At 47.6% G+C, this 25,462-nt stretch overlaps 1 protein-coding gene across 3 annotated transcripts; it reads left to right on the top strand.

Moving 5' to 3' along the window:
* The first annotated feature begins 6,349 nt into the window (after positions 1 to 6,349).
* Positions 6,350 to 20,413, top strand: LOC146356130 (uncharacterized). 3 transcript variants are annotated; one of them, XM_084831668.1, is made up of 4 exons: positions 6,351 to 6,440; positions 12,544 to 13,431; positions 15,195 to 15,333; positions 16,404 to 20,413. In XM_084831668.1, exons 2-4 carry the CDS (start codon positions 12,742 to 12,744, stop codon positions 17,291 to 17,293), a joined length of 1,719 nt encoding a protein of 572 aa, XP_084687794.1. In that variant the 5' UTR covers positions 6,351 to 6,440; positions 12,544 to 12,741; the 3' UTR covers positions 17,294 to 20,413. The 3 variants fall into 3 exon arrangements, with proteins under 3 accessions (XP_084687795.1, XP_084687794.1, XP_084687796.1); XM_084831670.1 differs by having other exon boundaries at positions 16,407 to 20,413; XM_084831669.1 differs by having other exon boundaries at positions 6,350 to 13,431.
* Positions 20,414 to 25,462: the final 5,049 nt, after the last annotated feature.

Genomic DNA, 25,462 nt, shown 5'->3' on the forward strand with positions numbered 1-25,462 from the left:
AGGTATAATAATAATGTATTAAAATGTATTTAATACTTTCGCCGTATAATAATGCCTAGAGGGGGAAGTGGAAATTATGTGGAATTAAATACATACAATCAAAGCTAAACTTACTTTACTGCTTTAACAGCATAAATTGCATCAGCGTGGTGGTATAATGGGAAATGGGAAAATGCCAGTGTAGTGTAGTGATAAGACTGGGACTGGGGAGACCTGGGTTCAAGTCTCCCCTTGGCCATGAAACTCATTGAGTGACTTTGGGCCAGTCACTGACCCCCAGCCTAACCTACCTCACAGGGCTGTTGTGAGAATAAAATGGAGAGGAGGAGGAGGAGAATGTGGGCTCCTTGCAAGGCGGGATATAAATGTAATAGTTCATTAATTCATTGCTTACATTAATAGAAATTTCTAAGTGATGCACAAAACAATACAGTGTAAGATCATAATTAAAGTCTGTATATTATGACTTTATACAGAAGACAACATTTTCAGTAGATGCCGGACACCCAGAAGGGTTGGTGCCTGTCTAATCTGCAGTAGAAGAGATACTAAAAGCCCTAATCTGAGCTGTCATGGACCGGACCTCCAAAATTGTGGGTGCCACCAGAAGGGTATCTCCTGAAGAGCGAAGCAACCAATGAACTATTTAGAGCACAATCCAGTGCATACAATCCTATCATAAATAAATTGGGCATGCTGGCTGGGGATTATGGGACTTGTAGCCCAATGCAACAGCCAGGGACCCACAGCTGGGAAAGAGCTGAACTATTACACCTCACCAGCTCTCAGTGCCGAAACCCCAAACTCTTCTTCAAACAAGCTAAAGTTAGCTATTGTCGTGCTACGGAGTGGTTTCTCACTGAATTTCAGCAATTTTGGCACTCCCCCCCCTTTTGGGGGGGTACCACCTGGACCGTGTGGCACTCTGTGGCGGGGTTTGGGGGTCAAAAATGGCCTCAAGACCTCTAGAAGTTTCCACCCCTGCAGTGGATCCTAATCTATCTTTTGCCCACCTCTGTGTCTAACCCTGTTCAAAAGGTAGTTTGGGAGGAAGAAAGCCAGCCCCATCCTGGATTTCTGGTTATGAATTTCTGTCCGTCCCCCCCCCCCCCCCCCGGTCTTTTATGGTCTCTGAGCAAAAGAATCCAACCACACAGCGAGGAAAAATTGGAACTACAGGGGCCTCTGGGTTGTAGGAGTGGAATTTACACAGTTGGGTGTCTAGTTTCCTGAAACTGTAGAAAAAAACATGGGATGGTTGCTAGGCAGCAGGGTTAAGTTAATTACATCTCAGTTCAGATGGGCTGGCTCAGGGGTTTAGCATTGCCAATGGAGCCTAGACACACTAAGTAGAATGGCCGCAGAGAAAGTGTTGAAAGAAAGAAATTAAACCGGCAAGTTCTACCAATGTAAGGGAAAGGAGATCATTCAAAGCTACTCCCCTTGGGATTAGGTTGTAAACTGTACGTAACCACTGGGTAACACTACCTGGTTTGGCTTCTATTGACTCTTTTCAAAACAACAACACATTATTAATTTATTTAAAATTCTTGGATTGGATCCAGGATCTGTCTTCCTGCTCGCTTAAGGTCCTTCTACCTAGGGTGGCTGTTTACACCTTGCCCAAAAAGAGGAAACGCATTGCCCAGAAAAAGACACCAATTTGCAAAACATTTGCAAATGCTAATTTATATGGATATGCATATACTGTGTCCCTGCAGCCCGCAGCACAATCTGAAATCTGTTTTATACCAGGCACTATCTGATCCAATTAATTGCACAAGCCACAGTCGGGCAGCTAGGCCTTTATTAGGTCCAACCAAAATGTCACCAAAAATATCAAGCAAGCAAGCTTCCAGGTTCTCCAGAACTCTTCATCAGGCTGGATGTGAAGAACAGCGGGGGAGAAATGGGTGTCGTCGCTAAATACGGGGCACAAAAGAGGATGTAGATTTGCATGACATCGGCATACGGTAATTTATATGGAGAGAGAGAAATTTGGAAATGATTACTGTCATTTAAGCAGGAATACAATGCATATCATCATAGCGAGGAAGATTATAATCGGGAGAGTTGTGTGCTTGTTCGGTTTGCTGTCCAGGTGTTAACCGCTGATGGGCAACTTCAAGGGCCCTGGGTCTTACGGATCTTTAAACTGGATGAGGACTGGACAGAGAATTCCTTCAAACAGAGGACTGTCCTTGGAGAGCCCTTCAAATGGCAGCCATTCCAGCAGGCTGTACAGAGAGCAAGTTGAGAAGGTAAGTAAGGCCATTCCACTACTGAAAGACGTTTTTCCTCTTCCCTCCTCATCCCTTTTCCTTGTGTGTCATGTCTTTTTATATTGTAAGCCTACAGGCAAGGACTGCCTTGTTTTACTAATTGCATGTACACTGCTTTGGGAGGCTTTTTCGCTGAGGAGTAGGATAAAAACTTTAACTGAACAAATAAATAATCATAGGAAGGGAGAGCAGGGGCCTTGTAGTTTACTCATCCGCTGTTAGCAACTGGACAGCAAACTGAACAGGCAGGCACGTGGGTCACCTGGTTAAAGTCTTCCCTGGTTTGAAATTGTATTTCTATTTAAAATATAAGAACGATTTCTATATTTGCATTTGTATCAGTAAGCCATTTTTCTCCTTCTCCCATAATACTAGAACCCAATGGGTCATCCCATGAAGCTGACTGGTGGGGGATTCAGGACAGATAAAAGGAAGGACTCCTTCACACAGCGCAGAGTTAAACTATGGAATTCACTGCCACAGGATGTAGTGATGGCCACTAATTTGGGAAGTTTTAAAAGGGGGCTAAACAAATTCCTGGAGGAGAAGGTTATCAATGGCTACTAGGTTTGATGGTTCTATGATACCTCTGGTCTCAGAGGCAGTATGCCAATGTACACCAGTTGCTGGGGAACATGGGTGGGAGGGTGCTGTTCCACTCCTGTCCTGTGGGTTCCCTGTGGGCTGCTGGTCAGCCACTGTGTGAACAGAATGCTGGACTAGATGGACCCATGGTCTGATCCAGTAGGGCTGTTTTCTTATGTTCTTAAGTTAGCACAAGCACATTCTATGTAAATCTGTGCCCTCTTTTGTCCTCTTTCTTGGCCATCCCAGGGAAGGGACAATGGGTAGAGCTAGTGACAAGTGCAGAGATGTAAAATTTAACCAATACCCAAGGGTAGGGGCTGGCTAAAAAAGCCCCCCACCCCCAGTCAAGATACATAACACCCTTAGCCAGGGGTCAGAACCTTTTTCAGCTCGAGGGCTGAATTCCATTTCAGAGCAGCTTTCGGGGGCTCCATTCCAGTAGTGGGTGGGGATAAAGCAAAAAAAGGGGTGGAGCAAAGGCAAAAGAAGGCAGGGCCAAAATATCAGTATATTTTACATTCAAGCTTTTCCTGCCCCTGACTAAGCCTTAGGAGAGGCATTTCAACCTTTGCACAAAAGTTGGTAAACTACCAAATGACTGGTGGTTGGGGGAAAGGGGGCAGGGGCAGGGCCTTCAGGGAAACCCCAGAGGGCCAGATTTGGAACCTAGACGTGAGGTTCTGCACCCTTGGTCTAGACTGGAAAATCACCAAATGATTAGTGTTGGAGGCCAGGAAAGGGGGCATAGCCTTCTAGGGAACCCCAGGGCCAGGCCCCACATCTTAGACCAGCCAAGTTATTCTGTCACCTGAGGCAGAAACACACACCCCCAGCACCTTTCCTGCTCTGTAGCAGGAAATAATACAATAATACATTAAATCACTAACATTTTCATGCCCTTTCATGATAGCCAAAATCAGCCGGCTGAGGCAGCCATCTCACTCTGCCTTATGGTAGGGCCGGTCCTGCCCAAAGGATCCATCCTTTGTCCTTCCTCCCTCCCTCCTCCCTCCTGTCAAAACAAAAACAGGTACGGCCAGCAGGCCGCAAGGAGCGGAAGCACATCTGTGTGCTGGAAAGCAACCTGATCTCGAGAGGTGCCTTGCAACAAACCGTACCCCGCTCAAATTCAAAGATGCAACCAAGTTTTTCCACAGTGGATTATGGAACTCTGCGGAGGAGGAGACGTGGGGATTTTGGAAGATGCTGCAAACAAGCATGCCTTGTTTTGACCCCCGCCCCTGGTCCTGATTTAGAGGTGCAAAGCGGAGGTCACCCCCCCCCAACACACACACACTTTCTCTCCATAGCCATCCTTCCCCTGTAGTTGCTTCTTCTCTCATCAAATCTCTGCAAGGCCAGCTCACCTTTCACCGGTCTGACTCCGTATCTTCTTCTGCCTTGGTTGAAAACTGCTAGGACATTCACATGCAATTCAATCTCTCCCTTTCTCTTCCCTCCCTCTGCTCCTTCCAGGAAAGGGGCTTCCAGCGAAGACCCTCAGCCCCTCGCACCCCTTTCCATGTATTTCTTGGCTTCTCTAGGAATAAGCGCTCTGTCAACTTAACCCTGAGAAGCTGGTCGCCTGTGGAAAAACCAGGAGGAGGGGCGGATTTGGGCGTGTGTTTCGCTTAGTTTATCCTTCTGCCTTCCTTTAAGAACATAAGCCAACCTGCCCCAACCTGGGGCCCACCAGATGAGGTGGACTACAGTTCCCATAATCCCCATGTCAGCTGACTGAAGCATTGTTTATTACTTATTTCCTAAACTGATATCCTGCTTTTTCCTCCAAGGAGCTCACAGTGGCATATACAATCCCCCTCCTCTCCATTTTATCCTCACAACAACCCTGTGAGGTAGGTGAGGCTGAGGGTCAGTGCCTGGCCCAAAGTCACCCAGTGACCTCCCATGGCCTAGGGGGGACTTCAACCCGGGTCTCCTCAGTTCCAGGCCAAGCACTATGCCACGCTAGCTCTCTACACCATACTGGGAATTGTAGTCCAACAGAGCTGGAGGGCAGCAGGCTACTGGAGGCCTAGGAGGTTGCAAGCAATGGCCGTTCCTGGACAGGGATAGCCTGGCCATGGGAACCCATGCATTGGTAATAGTGCTGGCTCCAGATTTTTGAGGGCCCCTGGGCAACACATCCTCAATGGGCTCCCTCTCTTCGTGAGACTACCTTCTCACAGCCATTGTCACCAGATGCTCCCGCTCCTCTTTCTTCTCATTGCTACCATTTCCATGCTTGACAAACAGAGAGCCAGGGAGTAAGTTGGCCATGGCTGGCTGAGGAATGCTGGGAGTTGTAGGACTTTTTTTCTATCTGAACACGGATAGGATTGTGCCCTTAGTCAATCTTTCCCACCACAGTGAGATGTGCCTTTCTATTTAAATTATAGAAGTTATTTTCTAAATTGCATCAGTGCATATGAATGAGCGTATGCAAGTTTCATGCAGATTTGCATAATCCACACACACACACACACACTTTCTTCAGGGATGGTGGTGGTAAGAGAATGGATGGAAGAAGCAGTGGGGAAACATGGGAATGTTACAAATGGAAGACAACGACATTTGGAACCCACCCACCATAAACTTCCATGCTTGACGCAGGGCAATTGCAGGATAAAAACCTTCCTTAGAAGCACCCTTACAGAAGACGAAGAAAAAGAAGAGAAGGCTGAATAAAAGCAAAATAAAAATAGATTGGGTTTTCTTCCTAAAGGCTTGACTGCTTTGTTGCTGTTAGAATGATGATGATAATCATAATAAATATTTCAGCTGAAGTGGACTTCCATACAGATTACTTACCATTCAACCCTATGCATTAGAGGTAAGCTCTATTAAGTTCAATTGAGCTTTCTCCCACGCCTTTGGATCCAGACTCAAACTCAGAGGAGACCCGCTGAAAGCAATGGGCCTTGAGTTAGTCGCGACTAATTTAAATCCCATTGATTTCAACGAGTCTCCTCCATGTGTGACTTAAGATTGGATCCAACCTTTAGGCTGCCATCCTCCACACACTTACCTGGGAGTAAGTCCTAATGGGCTCCACCAGGAGACTTGCTCCCCAGTTAACGGGGACAGGATCGCTGTGTTGGTCTTTAAGGTACCACAAGATGCTTCCCCCCCACCTCTTTTTTCTGCTGCAGCAGACGAACACGGCTCTCTGCGGTAATAACAAGCCGTTTTTCCTCCCTTGCTATGAACTACAATTCCCAGAAACCCTTGCAAACTATGAGCGGTTACCAGCCAGCTTGTTTTCTTTGTGCAAAAACAACAGCAAAGTTTTACGTGTGTGTGTTTTAGCAAATGCACAGACACGACGGAACTGAAAGAAAGCCAGGCAGACTCCTGCAAAACTGCACTTGCATCCCCAAACACCCGTCTTTGGGGAGAAAGGGAGTTCCGATCCCTAGACCGGAGCCCCAAGATTTGGACCCGCCTCTTCCTGCACTGCCTCCTCCCTTGCAAACCGAGTCTTGTGAATGTACTTTTTCTTCGCCCCCGGGAGCGGCTGCAGCTTTGGGGTCCGGGAGGAAACTGACCCCTTTTGGCGTGGGCGCCTGGGTGAGTTGCGTGTCCAAGAGGAGCAGGGGAAAGGGGGCGATCCTCGTCTGGGTGCGAAGGGGTGGGTGGAAGCAAGGAATCAAGGGATCCCCTTAGACCAGGAGGGGAGAGAGTTTGGTCGCTTGTTTGCCTATTCAAAGTCATGACGAGGGAGAGGAGGAATCTAATTTCATATCCTCCAAAGCAGGACTTTGGCGGTGGAGCTCAATTTCATTTATTCCATTACTTCCTCTCCTCCAGGGAGGTCAAGGTGGCATATGTGGTTCTTTCCACCCTTTTCCATGCACAACAGCCCTGTGAGGTAGATCAAGCTGGGTGATAATGACGGCTTAGGTTTACCCAGTGAGAGCTTCGCAGCTGAGGTGGGATTCGAACCCGGGCCTCCGTGGGCCTGACCCGACACCCTGACCCAGCCTTCCCCAACCTGGGGCCCTCCAGATCTTGTGGACTGCATTTCCCGTCATCCCCACCCATGGAATGATGGGAGTTGCAGTCCAACACATCTGGAGGGCCCCAGGATGAGGAAGTCTGCTCTAGCCGCTACACTGCAGTGGCTTTCTTAGATATTTCTTTGCTTAAAAGTTTAGGGACCCTGCCTTTTGCTCTCAAGTATGGCTGCAATGTAGACTGTGCAGTCTTACCCACATCTACTCAAAAGTAAGTCCGACAGAGTATAGTGGGGCACACTCCCAGGTAAGTCCCAGGTAAGTGCATGTAGGATTGCAACCTCAGTCGTTTAATAGTCACTGATTAAGGGCACAGTTATGCACGTTTAGACAGAAAAAAAGTCCTACAATTCCCAACATGGAAATCATCAGCATGGCTGGCTGGGGCATGCTGGGAGTTGTAGGCCTTTTTTTTCTGTCTTTAAGTGACTCAAAAAAGGCTTCCCCTGTTCATTGGGCAACATTTTTATAGGCTAATGTAGTATAAATACTTTTTACAAATGCAGATGGGAGGCAACATTTTAGAAGAGGTGTTTCCCCGCATCTCCTTCCTTTTACACAGAGCTTCTGTTTAGCTTAGTTTAGATGCTGTGTTTTTTATATTGTTTTGTGTAGATATTTTATGGAAGCTGCTTTGGGTACATCTCTAAAAGAGCAGATTATTATTAGTAGTATTAGTATTATGGGGTGGGGGCCATAGCTCAGTGTGATAGAGCACATGCTTTGCATGAAGATGGTCCCAGGTTCGATCCCCAGCTTCTCCAGGTAGGGCTAAGAAAGAAACCTGCCTGAAACCCTGGAGAGCCGCTGCCAGTCTGTGTCGACAGTACTGGGCTAGATGGACCCATGGTCTGACCCAGTATAAGGCAGCTTCCTATGTTCCTATTTGCCTTCTGTGACATGCACACTGATAATCTATACACAGTGGCCACATTTGCATGGCACAATAAGGGAGAAATTGAAAGAGTTCTGGCTTGTTGTGGATGAGGCAGTTTGCTAGTGTTCCTGCCTGATTACTCCCACTTCTAGTGAAAACAGCTAAGCAAACCTTGCCTATCGTGATGTACGAACTGAGAGCCCTGGCTTGGTTCCCCCCAGACAAACCAGGGTCAGGAGGCAAAAACAAACCATGGCTTATGACTCTGGCTTACCTAGGGAGAGACAAGCCAGTGTTCCCGGTTCACATATCTCAAGAAATAAAACTGCAGATGGCAGGTTAGCTTAGCTGTTGGTTTAGCCCAGGGGCTTGGGACCGCTTTCAGCCCTCAATTTTGGAGAAGCTCTTGGGGGCCACTTTCCAGTGGTGGGCAGGGACAAAGGCAAAATGGGTGGGGACAAAGGTAAGGGAGGTAAGTGACTCAAAAGTGACTCAAAAAAGGTAAGGTAAGCTGTGAGCCGGACAGCGCTGTATCAACTCCAACTGATGGGGCGGCTGCGCCCCTACCTTCCCGACCATCTGCTCCCATCGGTAGTACATGCCCTGGTCTCCTCTCGTCTAGACTACTGTAATGTGCTCTACGTGGGGTTACCCTTGAAGACGGTTCGGAAGCTGCAGCTGGTACAGAACACAGCGGCTCGCCTGATTAAGGGCAGCCGCTGGCGAGATCACATCACTCCGGTGCTGAAGGAGTTGCACTGGTCACCGGTTGTTTTCCGGGCCAAATTCAAGGTGTTGGTTTTGATCTTTAAAACCCTATACGGTTCCGGCCCAGCCTATCTGAAGGAGCGCCTCCAGCAACATCAGACAGGCTGCTTAACAAGATCAACCTCGGATGGCCTTCTCTCTGTCCCTTCAGCCAGGACAGCTAGGCTGGTGAGGATGAGGGAGAGGGCCTTCTCTGTGGTGGCCCCCACTCTGTGGAACTCCCTCCCTAGGGAACTCCGCCATGCCCCCTCTTTAATGAGCTTCCGCCGCACATTGAAAACGTGGTTATTCAGGCAGGCATTTGGGGTGGGTTAGAGTATTTTAGAAAATGTTTTTACTGTAGAATTTTATTGTTTTAAACTGTTTTATTATATACTTTGTACATCGCCCAGAGTGGCTGGGTGACCAGCCAGATGGGCAATTAATAAAATAAATAAATAAATAAATAAATAAGTGGGTGGGTGGGTGGGGCCAAAAATAACAGCATATTTTAGCGGAAAGCTGTTATTGCTGGTAACGAAGTCTTAAGAGAGGCATTTCAACCTTTTAGAATGGGGGAAAAACTGCACAAAAGCCAGGAAACCACCAAATGATTGGTGAGGGGGCAGGGGGCAGGGCAGGAAGGGGTGTAACCTTCTGGGGAGCCCCGAGGGCCAAATTGGGACCCAAGGAGGGCCGAATTGGGACCCAAGGAGGGCTGGATTTGGCCCCCAGGCCTGAAGTTCTGCACTCTTGGTTTTGCTGCTGCTGTTTGCAAATCGCTTGCAGTGACTTAAGTCGCATTCAAATATATGCAGTTTTAATCAGTTAGGGTGCAATCCTATGGGTGTTTAGAAGAGAAAAGGCCTACAACTCCCAGTAAATTGCAGCCTAAAATTTCTTCCATCGGTATGAGCCTTCAAGGTGGTTTAGGACATTGGAATAAATCCATTTACAATCAAATCCAAATAAAAACTACTTTAAAATTCAGCCACCCAAGCCAAGTTGAGAGAAATGGAATTGGGAGGAGGGCAGCAAGAAAAAAACAGTCATCCTTGGCCCAAGTTCAAATCCCTGCTCCAGACATTAAGCTTACTGGTGGGTTTGGGCCAGTTACTTTCTTCCTCTCTCTTTCTCTCTCTCTCTGTGTCTAATCCTACCTCACAGGGTTGTTGTCCGAGTAAAATGGAGTGGCGGGGGGAGAACCTTATACGCCAACTTGAACTTCTTGGATGAAAGTTGGGATATAAATGTCATAAACCAGTGGAACCTGCAACAAAATGTTGCAGTGTGGAGTGCTCCTGTTCAGGGAGCCAGCCAGCCATGACTTTTTCCAGGGAACTCCATTCCGTTTCCCCAACAATCAACTACCACTCCATGCCCCTGAGCATGTTCAGTCCTCATAGGGCTGTTTTGGGGTGCCCGCCCCCCGCTCTCCCCTGAAGATTTTTTGTACTTCTTCAAAGCTTTAGTTTTCCCTGAGACTGCAGATACCTCCCTCTAGTGGGTGGGTGGTGCTGTTTTGGCTATGTAAGAATCAGCACTCAGAGAATTTTGTAATTAGCAGCCTTCCCTGACCTGGCGCCCTCCAAATGTTTTGGACTACCATTCCAGCATTCCTGACCATTGGCTATGCTGGCTGGGGCTGATGGGAGTTGAAGTCCAAAACCTTTGGAAAAGGCCAGGTTGGGGGAGGCTGGTATATAGGACTAGTAATTTGATGGGAGTTGAAATCCAAGTCGATCTCCAAGTTTGCCCCACTTCTTCCACCCCTAGACATTTTAAAGACTGCCTGAATCCTTCCTTTATAAGCCACTGTAACCGAGGCAACCACAACTGTTTTTAGGCCACACTAACAAAGCTAGCCCTCTGGCCTACTGAGTTACTTGATAATAGGCTTCCTCAATCCGGTGCCCTCCAGGTATTTTGGACGTCAATTCCCAGTATTCTTGACCATTGGCTGTGGTGGCTGGGGCTGATGGGAGTTGAAGTCCAAAATCTCTGGACGGGACCAGGTTGGGGGAGGCTGGTATATAGGACTAGTAATTTTTTGTATTGGGCCTCCGCAAGGAGGGAGAAAGCTTTGCCAGGCTAAAATGCTTATGTGGCATTTGTACGCAACCATTGCAGTGAAGGGTGTGTGTTTTTAGTGGGTTGGGGTTTCTTTTGAGGGGGGTTAGTAGGGAAATGGCATATTGGCTGAGGCTAGGGGTGTGAGGGCTTCTCCTTTAACAGAGAGCGGGGAGTATAAGCCTATATAGCGGCTACTGGGATCTCTTAAGGGTGAAAAAGAGATGGAACGTTCTAAGTCTAGGGGAAGTGGTCTGAACTTGTATCTGTTGCATTTTCCAGTGGGTTTGTTTTCTGGAGAGATAATGTGAGTTCTGCAAACCACTTCCTCTGCTTTTAAAACATTCCGTCTGCTGCCGTGCTACGTTTTTGTCAATCCTTGGAAGGCAGATGTGGCTGAAGATCTGGGGTTCCCTCATCCAAACAAAAGCGATCCTGGGATTGTCCTCTTGTCTTTCAGGATGGAGGGAGGTGAGGCAAGGGTGGGCGGGTGGATTAGGTGCTCCTTTTCCAGCCATGGCCCTCAGTAACAGGGCATCAGAGCTGGTGGTTCTGAGTCCTCCCATTCAAGGCTAGTGGAACCTTAAAAGTTCACTTATTTATTGTATTTCTGTATCATCTTTCTGAAGCCAACCAAGGTGGTTTACAGCAGTTTCAGAAAATAAAAAAGCATAATGGGAAAAAAAGTTTACAAACAACCTTTAAAAGCCTAAGCCACCATTTAAAAAGGCAAGTTAAAAAGATGTGACTTGACGCCCTTCTCAAATGCAAAAAGAGTGCGGACAAGTTGCAACTCCAAAGGGAGTGCATTCCAGACGTTACAGCCCCTGCCCCCCAAGTTATTCTGGGGATCCATAGATTTTGGCCGGTCTTGGTATCAAGGCCAAAAAACTATGGTTAATCTTAACTATGGTTTCTTTGAAACAAGCTAATTTCAAGCCATAGGTTATGAAGCTGGCTTTTTCCAGCAAGGTGTAGAAGTATTCTGGATTTTTAACGGACTCCTCAATAGTGCTTAAATTCCCTGTTTTGTAACGTACAGTGGCTATAACTTTGTCCCTAAGTACCACAGTCTTATATTTATAAAGACACCTACAACAAAGAGACTCTTTTCATAGAATCATAGAATAGTAGGGTTGGAAGGGGCCTACAAGGCCATCGAGTCCAACCCCCTGCTCAATGCAGGAATCCAAGTCAGAGCATCCCTGACAAATGGCTGTCCAGCCTCGTCTTGAAGGCCTCCAGTGTGGGAGAGCCCACCACCTCCCCAGGTAATTGGTTCCATTGCCGTATTGCTCTGACACTCAGGAAGTTTTTCCTGATGTTCAGTCGGAATCTGGCTTCCTGTAACTTGAGCCCATTATTCCGTGTCCTGCACTCTGGGATGATCAAGAAGAGATCCTGGCCTTCTTCTCTGTGACAACCTTTCAAGTACTTGAAGAGTGCTATCATATCTCCCCTCAGTCTTCTCTTCTCAAGGCTAAACATGCCCAGTTCTTTCAGTCTCTCTTCATAGGGCTTTGTTTCCAGTCCCCTGATCATCTTTGTTGCCCTCCTTTGAACCCTCTCCAGCTTGTCTGCATCCTTCTTAAAGTGTGGTGCCCAGAACTGGACACAGTACTCCAGATGAGGCCTAACCAGTGCTGAGTAGAGGGGAACTAGTACTTCCCGGGATTTGGAAGCGATGCTTCTATGAATGCAGCCCAAAATAGCATTTGACCTCTAGTTTTGTGCAATGCACATTCTTACAGCTAAAGTCATATTAGCCTAGCCTTCTCTTAGTCTCGCTGGCTTTCTAGGTACAGGGAGTTGTTTTGCTTTGTTTTTGAGCCAAGAAGCATTCTGTCACAGGACCTTCCAACTTCGGTCAGACATGGTACAGCCCAGACCACACAGTGACTGCCTCAGTGAGGCCTCTGTCTACACACCTTCTCCCATGTCCAAATTCTGCTTTTTTCCTTAGGGAAACCTGTCACTCCTTTTTAATGTTGGGTATTTGATACCACGGGAGTTGCCGTGGGATAAGCCTATCGCGGTGACGTGGATGAGTAAAGAAAACCAGGAACCAGACGCATCCAGAACTCCCTTCTCTTGTTGGACACGTTCGGGAGATTCCATCCCTTGAGTTGGGGTAAGGGTTTCCTTCAGAAGAGAGAGGAAAATGGCTGCTGAACAGGCCCCTCATATCATCCAAGAGAAGAGTATCCGGGAATTCCTTCAGAGGAAACCAGGAGAGGAGATTAAACAGGAGCCGCGCGAGGGGCTACTTCAACAGTGGGAAGTCCAGTGGCAGGAATTCCTGAAGACAGTGGAGTCTCCTCAGTCAGGGTTGGGAGCCCCATCAATGCTGGAGGAGCCCACCCCATGGGATGACGCCAAGGCCTTCCTGGCCTCCTTCGAGCAAGTGGCTGAAGCGTGCCGGTGGCCCAAAGAAGAATGGGTGACCCGACTCCTGCCAGCCCTCAGCGGTGAGGCCAAGCATGCCTTTAGCAGCCTGGAGGGCCGAGACAGGAAGGATTATGGGAAAGTGAAGGCGGCCATCTTGCAAGGGGACGCCATCAGCAGGGAGAAGCAGCGCCAGCACTTCAGGCATTTCCGCTACCATGAGGCCGAGGGGCCAAGAGGGGTTTATAACCGGCTCCAGGAACTTTGCCGTCGGTGGCTGAAGGTCGAGAAACACTCCAAGGAGCAGATCCTAGAGCTGCTGATCTTGGAGCAGTTCCTGATTGTCCTGCCCCCAGAGATCCAGAGCTGGGTGAGAGAACGTGGCCCAGGCTGCTGTGCTCAAGCGGTGGCCCTGGCTGAGGATTTCCTCTGGATGCAAAGAGAGTCTTTGAGGTGGGAACAGCAGGTGAGACCTTTTTTTCCTGCTGCTCTTGAGTGTATTATGGTCTGTGGGGAGAGGCATATGGAGGGTTTGGCCCATTTTGATGCCTCATCTACACCTGTAAGCAGGACAAGGTGGTGATGTCCTGAGGTGGTAAGAATTAATGAAATTGTTTCAAAGATTTATAGGCCATCTCATCCCAAGGAGGCCTATGTCTCCACAATAATGTATAGGTCAGCCAAAATCGATAAAACCACAATTCATCGCTAAAAAGATTTAAATGTTCCGACATTAACAAGAGTAGCAGTTAAGACAAAACAGAGCAAAAAAACAGCTTGAAATTTTAAGAGGGTTTTGAAGTCTGTTCTAAATGTCGGAAAATCTGGTGTAACTTACAGCAGAGTTGCTTTTTCTACAGAGGAAGCATGGCAGTGCAGCATTTGGCATTGGAGGCAATAAACGTAGGCTAGAGCCAATTAAAAAAGATGTTCAGATCAACTTACTTTATTAGTGCTTTTACACACCTTGTCAGAGAAGCACATGGCATGCGTGCTTGTTGCGGAGGCAAGACGGAGGAAGAGGAAGCCAGAGGACAGCAAGGGGATGAGCTAGAGAACTCCCTGTTGGCCATGCAACACGTTCTCCATTGCCCCCTATTGCCTGGAAGCAAGCAGAGTTGTCTGTATTATCCAGCAGTAAAAGCCAGTAAAGGGAGAGGCCATGTGCATCTTCTTAGGGAGGGAGTTCCACAAATACTGAAAAGGCCCTTCCTTGTGCCTTCAATTTAACAGATCTTGACTGGTGGGCCCACAAGTAGGATTGCACATGGTAGTGGTGAGCGAGAGAAGTACATTTCTGAATGCTCCCCATATAAATTCACTACATGTAAAATTCTTAGCGCTTCAGAAAGGAAGATGGTAGGGTTGGGCTTTGTTTTATTTTTTACTTCCAAGCAACGTTACAAAATCACACACACAGAGCATACAGCCCATTGTGCCACCTCAGCATCCGATTCCCTCATTCCGCCACAGGTGTAGCTGGAACCTGAACAGGTCTGGATCCCCCCCCCCGCCCCAAGATGGAATCCAGTGGGCCTGCTGGATGTAAGAGTGCAAGGCGGGCTGGGGAGGTAGGTAGAGACCTGGCCCTTCTGCTCTGCCGTTGTCAGGAGTGTTTCTGAGCGAAGGGAGTGGGAGAGTAGTTCAGATTAGTAGTTCTGGGGGAGGTATGTTCCCAAGCTAGTCCAGACATGGCTAGGCCGGCTCCTCAGGTTTCAAAGGTCCAGCTGGAGGAGGAGGGTCCCTCTTCACACACACACCTGCCCCCCCGTGAGAGATAGCGAACAAGGAGAGGCAGGGTTTGGGGAGTCTGAATCAATAGATGCCAGATGCAGAGCCAAGAGGGAGAAGGCCGGAGCGGAACTTAGACGGTCACCCGGTTGGCCTTGCGTGAACAGCTGCGCCTAGAGACCTCACGAGAGAGACAGAGACCTCCCCCCACCCCTTAAGTAGGGCTAGTGAGACCGCCTTCCTTTCAAATGGCGGGCAACTTTCTTAGCTACCTTTTGAACCCCCTGAAGGCATTTCCTTGTAGGCTGAGAGTCACTGAAAGTTTGTATCTGCATGGCCCTTTGAGGTATGGATTAAAAGCTGCAGACTGAAGCCTCTCGTCGGTGTTTGATTCGGCGTTTGAAGTTCAGGGGGGCAAAAGGAATCCTGACAGCCATCGTCCTGCCGTTCCCTGTTCTTCTGTGCTGTTTCAGGGCCTGATCCTCCTTGCTGTTTCAGGTGGTGACGGCGGCGGTGCCCTTGGCGGCAGTGGCTGCCCCGCTGGCTGAAGCAGAGTCAGCTACGTTGGAGGCTGGGAAGAGGCCGCTGTGCACGGTAGTTAAGCAGGAGCCTGATGCTGGAAATGTGAACTCGCATGGTAAGCGAAACACCAGGCGACTGAAAACATATAGGGCACTTGTGTTCTGAAGCAGTTGAATGACGCTTTAAAATTGTTTATCGTGATCATTATTCTCGTCCTTCTTCTCCTATTAGAAGAGGGATCTCCGTTTTAGGAATATAATAAATTGTAGTGATCTCCGTTTTATGAATACAGACCCTTATGTAGCCAAAATGGCATTATCCATGCACAAGAGGGCAATATCAGCAGTCTTGGGGTAACCCAGAGGTTTGCAGAAATACAACAAATCTCTAGGGGGAAAAATTTAAGCCACGCAACCCCAACCCAATGAGAATTTAGTATGAATTGAAAATGAGCACTGAACTGTTGATCGTGTTGCTAAAGGTTGCATACTTGTGAAACAGCCCCTTTGGAAAGAACTGTTTTTCTGCACAGCAGTTAATTCCAGCCTTGTACAACTGGCCATAGGTGACTAGGAATTTTAAGCAGGTGAGTGCAAAGGGGCGGATCCTTTCCCCTTACTCTGTGGCTGGTGAAGGAGGGTTGGATCTGGAGGAGGCAGTTTTTTAAAAAATTAGCCTGGTAAGAGCCTAGGCGCCTCCACAGCCAGCTCGGAAACATAAGCTACTATTCCCATATTGATTGATTGATTTGATTTATTCCCCGCTTTTCCATCAAGAAAATGGCGCTCAAGGTGGGTAACAATACTAAGAACCAAAATTTTAAAATAAAAACTTGGTTAAAACAATTATAAAAAATACATTAAAAACACAATTAAAAAACACAACAACAAAAAAATAAAAACAGCACCAAACCCAACAAACCAGCTTACCTCCCAAAGGCCTGTTTCAGTAAAAATGTCTTTGCCTACCAGCAGAAGGACACCAGTAGCCAATAAAGCTCTTGTAACAAGGGAATCACGTGCCCCCTGTAACCTGGTAAACAGTCTGGCCACAGTAGTCTGGACCAGCTTAGTAGGCTAGTAACTTTTGTGGGCTTATTTACAAGGCTGGTTAATTCAGTTCAGTTCCTAGTTTAGAGGCTGTGTGCTCCCTTCTGCCTTTCTGTCAAACCTCTCTCCATTCCAGCAGGTGATGTCTGGCAGAGTGAGAACAGCAGGGAACTGCTTGGGGTCCCATCAGAAAGGGCTGAGCAGCAAAAGCTGGAAGAGAACATTGGGAATCAAGGTGCGCCAAGGAGGAGGGCGAGAAACCACCAAACAGACAAATGGAAGAAAACCCCCGTTGCTTGTCAGGGTGCCGGGTTCCATAATGCTTCCGTCCCAGAAGATAAACCAAATGAAAAGCGAAAGTATAAGTGTAACGTCTGTGGGAAATTCTTCAGTTATAAGTCAAGCCTTAAAATACACCTCAGAATCCACACAGGGGAGAAACCATATAAATGCCTGGAGTGTGGGAAGAGCTTCATTCGGAGTGACCTCCTTGCATCGCACCAAAGAATCCACACAGGAGAGAAACCATATAGCTGTTCATACTGCGGAAAGAGCTTCTGCGATTTATCCACCCTTATTAAACATCGGCGAATTCACACTGGGGAAAAGCCATACGTGTGTATGGAGTGTGGCAAGAGCTTCAGTCAGAAGGCAATCCTTAATTCACATCAACGAATTCACACAGGGGAGAAACCACATAAATGCATGGAGTGTGGAAACAGCTTCAGTCGAAGCACCTACCTTGCTTCCCATCAAAGAATACACACGGGAGAGAGAACATATAAAAATGTAGACTGCACTAGGAGCTTTTCCGAGCAAGCCAGCCTCATTCACCATCAGAGAATTAACGCTGAGGACAAACCATATAAATGCCCTGAATATGGCCAAAACTTAAATCAGCATGCATTGTGCGTGGCACATCAGAAAGTGTACACACTGAGTGACACTATCAATGTTTTCGAATCTGGGGAAAAACTTCAGTTGGAGACAACATCTTATGAGACTTCTGAGCATCCTAGTAATTAGTCTCTTGATGGGTTGCCTATGGCGAGTTGAGTTTGCGTCCTGGTGACCAGATGAGCTTCCGCTCCAACAGGGATTACAGCCACATGCGTAAATGCCATCACTGCAAAAAGGGCAATATAAATACTTGAAGGGTTTCCATCCTTTGGTGGAAATACAAACTGGGCAACAGTATATGCTGCTGCTATTTGGTAACTGGCTCTAGGCCTCTCAGGCTTGAGGGAAGAAGGAGGAATGTCAAGTTCTGGTCTCTGGGACCACTTCCACTTCCCATTCACCACATCTACTCAAGCAGACCTTCACCCTTGTTTAGGTCTGGGCTTTTGTCAAAATACCTTTGGTCAATTAAACCATCAAATATTGTCACGTATTGTCGGATGTTGTCAAACACTGGTCAGATATTTAAAAATATTGCATCCCATGAAGGAATCCTTCAGGGCATCTTGCTGCTAACATCAAATGTGGAGGAACAGCTGTGAGTTAAATGTGGAATAACCACATAGGCTTTCCATGCTGTTCCCTTTTTAACACTTTGAGAGTTGGACCTATGGAACGCCCTGTCTTGAACAATAAAAACACCCCTTAACCATAAAACCGCTGTCACCAAAATAAACCCAGTGTATCTTGTACACCTCAGTAGCCTGGTAACAAGGCCTAGGCATGGGATGGGATTGACACTACCACTAGAGACAAAATAACTGAAACGAAGAGGTTTATGAATGGATTTATATACATATGGGAATAGAGTGTTATTTTTCAAATAATAGGATGGGAATGCTTAAGGGCGCAAACCTATGCGGGTTTAGACAGGAAAAAGTCCTACAACTGCCAGCATTCTGAAGCCAGCCATAGTCTTCCCTGCTAATAAGTTCTCAGTAGCTTTCCCATCAGCTCGAATTCCCCTAAACGCCACTGCAGCCAGGCCCTCACAACCAGGAACAGAAGCTGTACAGTAGCCTTCCTCTGCTTCCAACTCTTCCTGTTGCCTCTAACTATCTAGGATGATGATAGTTTCAAGTAGTCTCCCTGGAGTCCCCTGTGGTGAGACCTGTGACTGAATCCCTGTGGTGTTGGGCTTTGCAGCCTGCCTGAGGTAACATCGCAGCCTCACACAGCCTGGCCTGCTCTCCACAGCCACCAGCTCCGGATTCCACCTCTGAGCACTGCTTCCTTCAGCCAACAACCATTGACTTCAGCTGCCCTGATACCAGCTGACTCTAATTGTATCTTAACTGACCATTTTTCAAATCTCCTGGCCAACCATGTTCCATATGGAGCTCCCACTTGGTTTTGTCTGACCCACTTGGCCAATCCAAACAAAGGTATCTTCTTCCCCTAGACATTTTAAACTCAGGGGCTGTTCACACAACATGCTAACCCACACTAAGTGGTTGAGTGTGGGGTATTGCTGAACCATAGGGTTGTTTGTTGAACCATGGGTTAGCATGTTGTCTGAACCCAGGACATTCTCTGCAGGGTGGCTTGTAATCCATGCAGTGTGGCTTGTGTGACACTGAACAACCTAGCAACAAACCATGGGTTCTCAAGGTGGCTTGTTTGAGAAAAATAAGCCACACTGCATGGTTAACAAGCCACTCTGTGAAAAATATCCTGCGTTCAGACAACACACTAACCCACAGTTCAACAACAACCCACACTCGGCTGCTGAGTGTGGGTTAGCGTGTTGTGTGAACTGAGTCACTGCCTGAAGCCTCCCTTCATAAGCCACCGTGACTAGTTTAGGCCAAATACACGGTGACAAAGCTAGGCCTCTGGCCTGCTCAAGTTAAATGATAACAGCCTCCCCGAAACTGGTGGCTTCCAGTTGGATTTCAACTCCCAGCATTCCTGACCATTGGCTGTGCTGGCTGGGGCTGATTGGAGTTGCAGTCCAACAACATCTGGAAGGGCCACAGTTTCCTCTCCCCCAAAGTCAAGCTTACGCACCAGAGGCAAGCAGACCAGAAGCCATATATTGCGGCTGTAGTGAGCCTCCGCAAGGAGGGAGAAAGCTTTGCCAGGCTAAAATGCTTATGTGGCATTTATAAGCAAGCGTGATACCATCTGGAGAGTTGGAGAAGGCTGCATTATCACAGAGGTTGCACAAAGTATATAAACGTAAAACAAAAACAGCGTTTTCTGCACACCTCCTGAAATTTTGTTTTGGCTTTTCTCAACTCACAAAAATTGTAGGACTAGGCTTGTAGGGTCTACTTTGGGGTTGTGTTGATTTTTTACTAGAACCCCTAGACCCACCGAGCCCAGGTGCAAAATGGTGACTTGGGCATGCAGGTATATGCTAAGACTAAAAGCAAGACACCCCCAACCTTGCTAACAAATGACACCAGGATGCGATAAAAGAGATGAGCTGCCATCTTTGCAGTGGCTTTCTTGGAATACCTACCAATATTTGACCATGTTCAGATAATAATGACAATATTAACAAATAACATTATTATGAGATTGACAAATATTTGACTGTTCAACTGGCCGGTCTGCCAACCGTACCTTTCTTCCACCTGTTACAGTACCAGTGTGTCCAATCATGGAGTAGGAGAGGGGTCAAGAGCTAGGAAGAAATAAACATAAAAATCTGATCTCCTCCTCTGCTTTCCCCCTCTGCTGCAATTCGGGCAATAAGAAAGGGAGAAAAGACACCATTCCCCTCCTCAGCCAGATGTGGGAATGGTGGTGGTTAGGTTTGTCCCACACTGCAAGGGTAGCGCTTTGCTTCACCCCTTGCCCCTCTGTATAGGAATGCATAACAGCCACTCGCTTATATAGGAGAAAGTACAGGGGTGCACTCAGGAATCTCCTCTCTGCCTTGTCACCTGCCTGCCATTCAGAATGGAGCCTCTTTCTCTTTTGGCATTGCCCCGTCCTGGTTTCTGTTCCTTGGTCACCCCAGCATGTGACGGAACGGTGGGAGAAACAGACAGGTAGCTGGATGCTTCGTGTCTTTGCCTTGTTTGTGAAAGTGCTCTCATGTATTCTTTGTAGTCATTCCTAATTGTTTTTTTAAAAAAAGGGAGTAGTGTTTTTCTCCATGTGTACGCTTCTCTCCACTGTGGATTCGCTGTTTCAAAAGGCAGGGCTTCATAAACAATAAAAACATCAGAGGTTTCTTAAGAGAGGTGTTCTTGATTTGTTTGATGTGGGGCATTGAAAATCGCTTTCTTAATCTCTCTCTCTCTTTGGCTCCTGTAAGTCAGTGATGGCCAACTTCTTCAGGTTGAGGTGGTGGGCAGACTCCTCCAATCTAGCTCTTCAAGAACCAAAGTTTCCCTCTTCCATAACTCCATCCCCTAGCATGGGGGAGCAGACCCTTAGGCCCAGGGGCCAAATCTGGCCCACATGAAGTTGCAATCCAGCCCTCCGGGTTTCCCCAATTGTCCATTCCCCTTTCCCCGGTTCCCTCCCCTTCCCCTCTCTCTCCGATCATTTGGTGGCTTCCCAGCATTTGTGCTGTTTTTCCCCCCATTCTAAAAGGTTGAAATGCCTCTCCTAAGGCTTAATGCCTGGCAATAGGAGCTTTCAGCTAAAATATGCTGGTATGTTTGGCCCCACCCCTTTTGCCTGTGGCCCCACCCACCACTGGAATGCAGCCCCCCAGAGCTTCTCCGAAATGGAATGTGGCCCGAAAAAGGTTCTCTGCCCCTGCTCTGGCACAAGCTTCCCCAATCTGCTTGAGTACTCCTGCTGGTTTGGGATGGTGAGAGTTGTAGTCCCCACACATCACAAATTTTGGTAGCCAGCTAACACGGTGTGCTTCCCGCAGACTCTGCCTCTCCGCTAAAGGAAGCGGGAGACCTTAACGGATCCATATCAACAAACCAGTTCTAACCGAGAGCAGGCCCTTGGTAAAGCTCATGGCTCTTATTTGCCCATTCAAGATCAAGCCACCCAAAATACTTAGCATTACAGCAGGGAACAAATAATATATTGTTGCCTGGAAAAGCCAAGTAACCTTCAGCTACTGGGTGCGTTCGCACATCACACTAAGCCACCCTGAGAAGAAGCCACGTTGGGTGGATGGCTTGTCCCTTACTCCTGACAACAATCACCCGCTTGGTGGCTTCCTGTGGTTGGTTTCTCCATCAGTTTCTCAGTCCTCCAGCCTGCTGCTGGCACATATCCCAGAGGTCTTTGTGGCAGAAATCCTCTTTCCCTCCTTTGGCACCCTTTCTTGCAATTGCTCTGCTGTGGTTGCCAGCTGACAAGGGAACCCCTCCACCCCAGATCGCAAAAATGAAATAATTTTCTGAGCCCTTACGAACACGGGAAGGTGTTCGCAAACATTTTCTTCTCATGTTTCCTGCCATGAAATTCGCGCAAATTTCTCCTCTGTTTTACTGCTCTGCCATGAATTTTGCGTAATGTTTGTGACCCTGCTCTGTAACTCTCATATAACCTGACAGCTAGTGATGGAGACCAGTGAAGGGAAGCAGCAAGCACAAAGGCAGGGAGAAACTGAATGCTTGGTGGCTGCAGGAGAGAAGGTCCTTTAGGGGTAGGTGTTATTACTTTAGTGTAATGTGAAGCAGACTTTAACAATAAATGGTGTTCACTAGGAAAGGAAGTGCCCTTTCTGTAACTGGTCTGCTGTGGTTGCTGGCTGATGAGGGAAACTCCACCCCACCCCCTGACAAGGGAACCCCCCTCCCCGACATCAGATTGCAAAAAAGGAAATAGTTTTCTGAGCCCTTAGAAATGCGGGAATGCATTCACGGGGCGGGGGGGGGGGAGTTTTATGCCAGTGAGCAAGACCGCAAAAGCACCTGTCCCCTATTTAGACAAGCATATCCCTATCCCCCTCTTGTCAATGTCCTCTGTTTTGGCGCTTCCCTTGCTAGCTAACACTTTTTTTTTTTTTAAAGGCTGCTTCACGTTACGCTGAAGTAACACCTGTCCCTAAAACTCCTTCAACCACCAGCTGCTTTCGGCTCCCCACCCCATGCCTTACTGCAAAGCAGCAAAACTAAGGGGAACACTGAACAAATCTCACGGGAGGGCAGCGAAACGGAGGAGGAAATTGTGCAAATCTCATGGCAGGGCAGTAAAACGGAGGGGGAAATCACAAAAATATTCTAGCGGCAATCATTTGCTCCTGCACACTTGCGCCACAACAAAACATCAACTTGTGAACATGTTCTCGACACTCTCCGAAGCCCTTCAAGATTCCTACTAAAATAACTAAAAAAATCCATCCTGAGGCTGAGAAGGGATGAGGGAGAATGCAGGCCAAAACATCTGGAGGGCCACCACTCCCATCATCGCTCACCATTGACTATGCTGGCTAGGGCTGATGGGAATTGTTGTCTAACACCCAGAGGGCCACGAGTTACCCACTCCTGATCTATCAAGGTAGGCCTCACTGACACTCCCATTCACAGTGAAGTTGTTATGGTGGTTTCCCCCAAGAGGCCTAACATTGGCACACATAGCCCAAGAGAGCCTGAAGACTAGTAGACTCTAAAACAGGGGTGGACAACTTTGGCCCTCCAGATGTTTTGGCTTACAGCTCCCATCAGCCTTGCCCACCATAGCCAATGGTGAGAGCGATGGGAGCCAAAACATCTGGAGGGCCACCAATTGTCCACCCCTGCTGTGTGGTGTTCAGCCTGACTGTGTGAGGGCACAACGTGTGTTGTGGGGCAAGGACACATGCGCTGCCCCTGCCCCCAATGGCTCTGCACATGCTGCCCCCACCGCCTCCATTCCCAGTGGTTGGACGTTGAACGCGAAGCTTTGAGAGGGGATTCTTCCATGTGTTCAACTGCCTGATAAGGCAAGGGAGGCCTTCTGCTCAGAAATGGGGTGTATGTATATATCTCTCTTTGAAAACAGGGGCATTCAAAGTGTGTCCCTCCCCAGAATGTTTGAGTTTACTTCTACAGGGTGGCCGTGTGGGGGAGAGGAATTAAATGTGGAACACGCATAGCCTCAGGCCCTCTTGGCTGCTAGGAAAGTCTGAAGGAGAAACATTGGTACACCTCTCTCCCTCAAAATGGTGGGTGTGGGTGTCAAAAAGTCATAGAGTCATAGAATAGTAGGGTTGGAAGGGGCCTACAAGGCCATCGAGTCCAACCCCCTGCTCAGTGCAGGAATCCAAGTCAGAGCATCCCTGACAGATGGCTGTCCAGCCTCGTCTTGAATGCCTCCAGTGTGGGAGAGTGTCCCTCAAAATGTTTTGAGAAGTGTCCCTCAAAATGTGGTTGAGCTTGTTCCCATGCTAGCTAGGAAGATGGAATTTGGCACAAACGTAGGCAAGAGAGACCTTGATTACTAGGAGAGTCTGAAAAAAGGGCCATTGCTTGTACCTCAAAGTTTAACACTCATGAGGTTGAGCTGATGTTAATACAGGGAGTCTCCCCAGCACAGAGCAAGCAAAGCATGTGCAGGACGGAATGGCCCATTTCCCCTTCGTGCACTTGAAACTGAGCCTGGTGGATCCCAGGAAGTAAGGAGGAGGCAGTAGTATGTTGTGGTGATAGAACAGCCTGTACTGCTTCCAACTGCATGTCAGGGATGCAATTTTTTTTAAAAATCCCTTGGGTCAAAGCTTTCCTGCATGTAAAAAAATGGATGCCATGGAGCCTGAGGTGGTTTAACAGGCTGACCCACTGGAGGGCCACATCTTTGGAGGGCTTGTAAAACTGACTTTGGAAACCTCATGGCCGCTGAGGCCCTGTGTAAGCTGTTCAAACGTCCTTTGCTGATTTACATTTAAATTGCTGCTTTTTTAAAAAATGCTTTATTACGTTTTTTTTTAAATGTACTTACAAGAAACATACTGTTTTGTAATTTATTTATTTTTTTAATTATGTTTGTACCTAAGCTCTGGGCAAAATGATATGTAAATATTTTAAATAAAACAAATACCCATAGGCCTCGTGGTTAGCCGAATCATGCTGTTTTTAGATATGAAAAATAATGTCCTTTTTTCAGTTTGAGAACCCCATTTGGCTGAGGAGCGGGATAAAAATATTTTACTTAAACAAATTTCCCTCCCATTGAGAGCAACGGGCAGGGAATATTTTTTTAAGAAAAAAGCCAAAGAAGTGGAAATACAGAGGCCCTCGACCTGCTGGTACGAGCCGGGGTGGGCTTTCGGATTTGGCAGTTCATATGCCGTGGCTTCTCCCTCCCCTGTCTTGGTAGGACTGCTCTGCCTGCCACTCTTCAAACTGTTGCCTGTTTTTAGCTGAGGGGTAACAGTAGAAGCTTTGCTGGTGCCTGGCTGCTTCCTTCCTGCTTTTTAGACTCATGACCTCGAGTTCGAATCGTGAATGGCACTGTTGTTGGAAGGGCGGAGTTGGAAAAAGTGCAGAAAAAGGCCACTAAAATGATCAAGGGGCCGGAGCAACTCCCCTATGAGGAAAGGTTACAACAGCTGGGACTGTTTAGCTTAGAAAAGAGGCGAGTGAGGAGAGACACGATAGAATTGTACAAAATTAAGCGTAGTGTGGAGAAAGTGAATAGGGAGACATTTTTCTCCCTCTCTTGTAATCCTACAACCCAAAGGCCTCATCCCCTGAAGCAGATTGGTGGGAGATTCAGGACAGATAAAAGGACGGACTTCTTCATGCAGCACATAATTAAACTGTAGAATTCACTTCCACAAGATGGAGTGCTGGCCACCAATTAGGATGGCTTTAGAAGGGTTTAGATACATTTCTGGAGGATCAGGCTGTCAATGGCTACTAGTCCTCATGGTTATATGCTGCCTCCAGTATCAGAGGCAGTGTGCCTCTGTACCCTAGTTGCTGGGGAACATGGGTGGGAGGGTGCTGCTGCACTCATGCCCTGCTGGTGGGTGGGCAGCTGGTTGGCCATTGTGTAAACAGAATGCTGGACTAGATGGACCCTTGGTCTGATCCAGCAGGGCTGTTCTTACCCTGTTTTCTCCCTGACCCTGCTGTGTGTTTGGATTGCTCTGCTACAGACCCCTGTACTTCTATCTGACTCTGCTTTTGGAGTGCGGTTTTACTCGATCAATCTCCTGGCTTTTGACCCTGGTTGCGCCTCAGACCTCGCTCTGGAAACCCCCTGATGTGTCTGGTAAAATTGGGCTTGACCATTTGCTTGCTAAATTGACTACTGTATTGTATACATCCCTTTACTTGCTTCGCAAAGAGCCAGGCCTCAGTTTAGGGCAGGGCATCCACCTAT

The sequence above is a fragment of the Heloderma suspectum genome, chromosome 2 (assembly GCF_057233095.1).
Source record: "Heloderma suspectum isolate Gila_16-S chromosome 2, 16-S_ref, whole genome shotgun sequence".
Lineage (NCBI taxonomy): Eukaryota > Metazoa > Chordata > Lepidosauria > Squamata > Helodermatidae > Heloderma > Heloderma suspectum.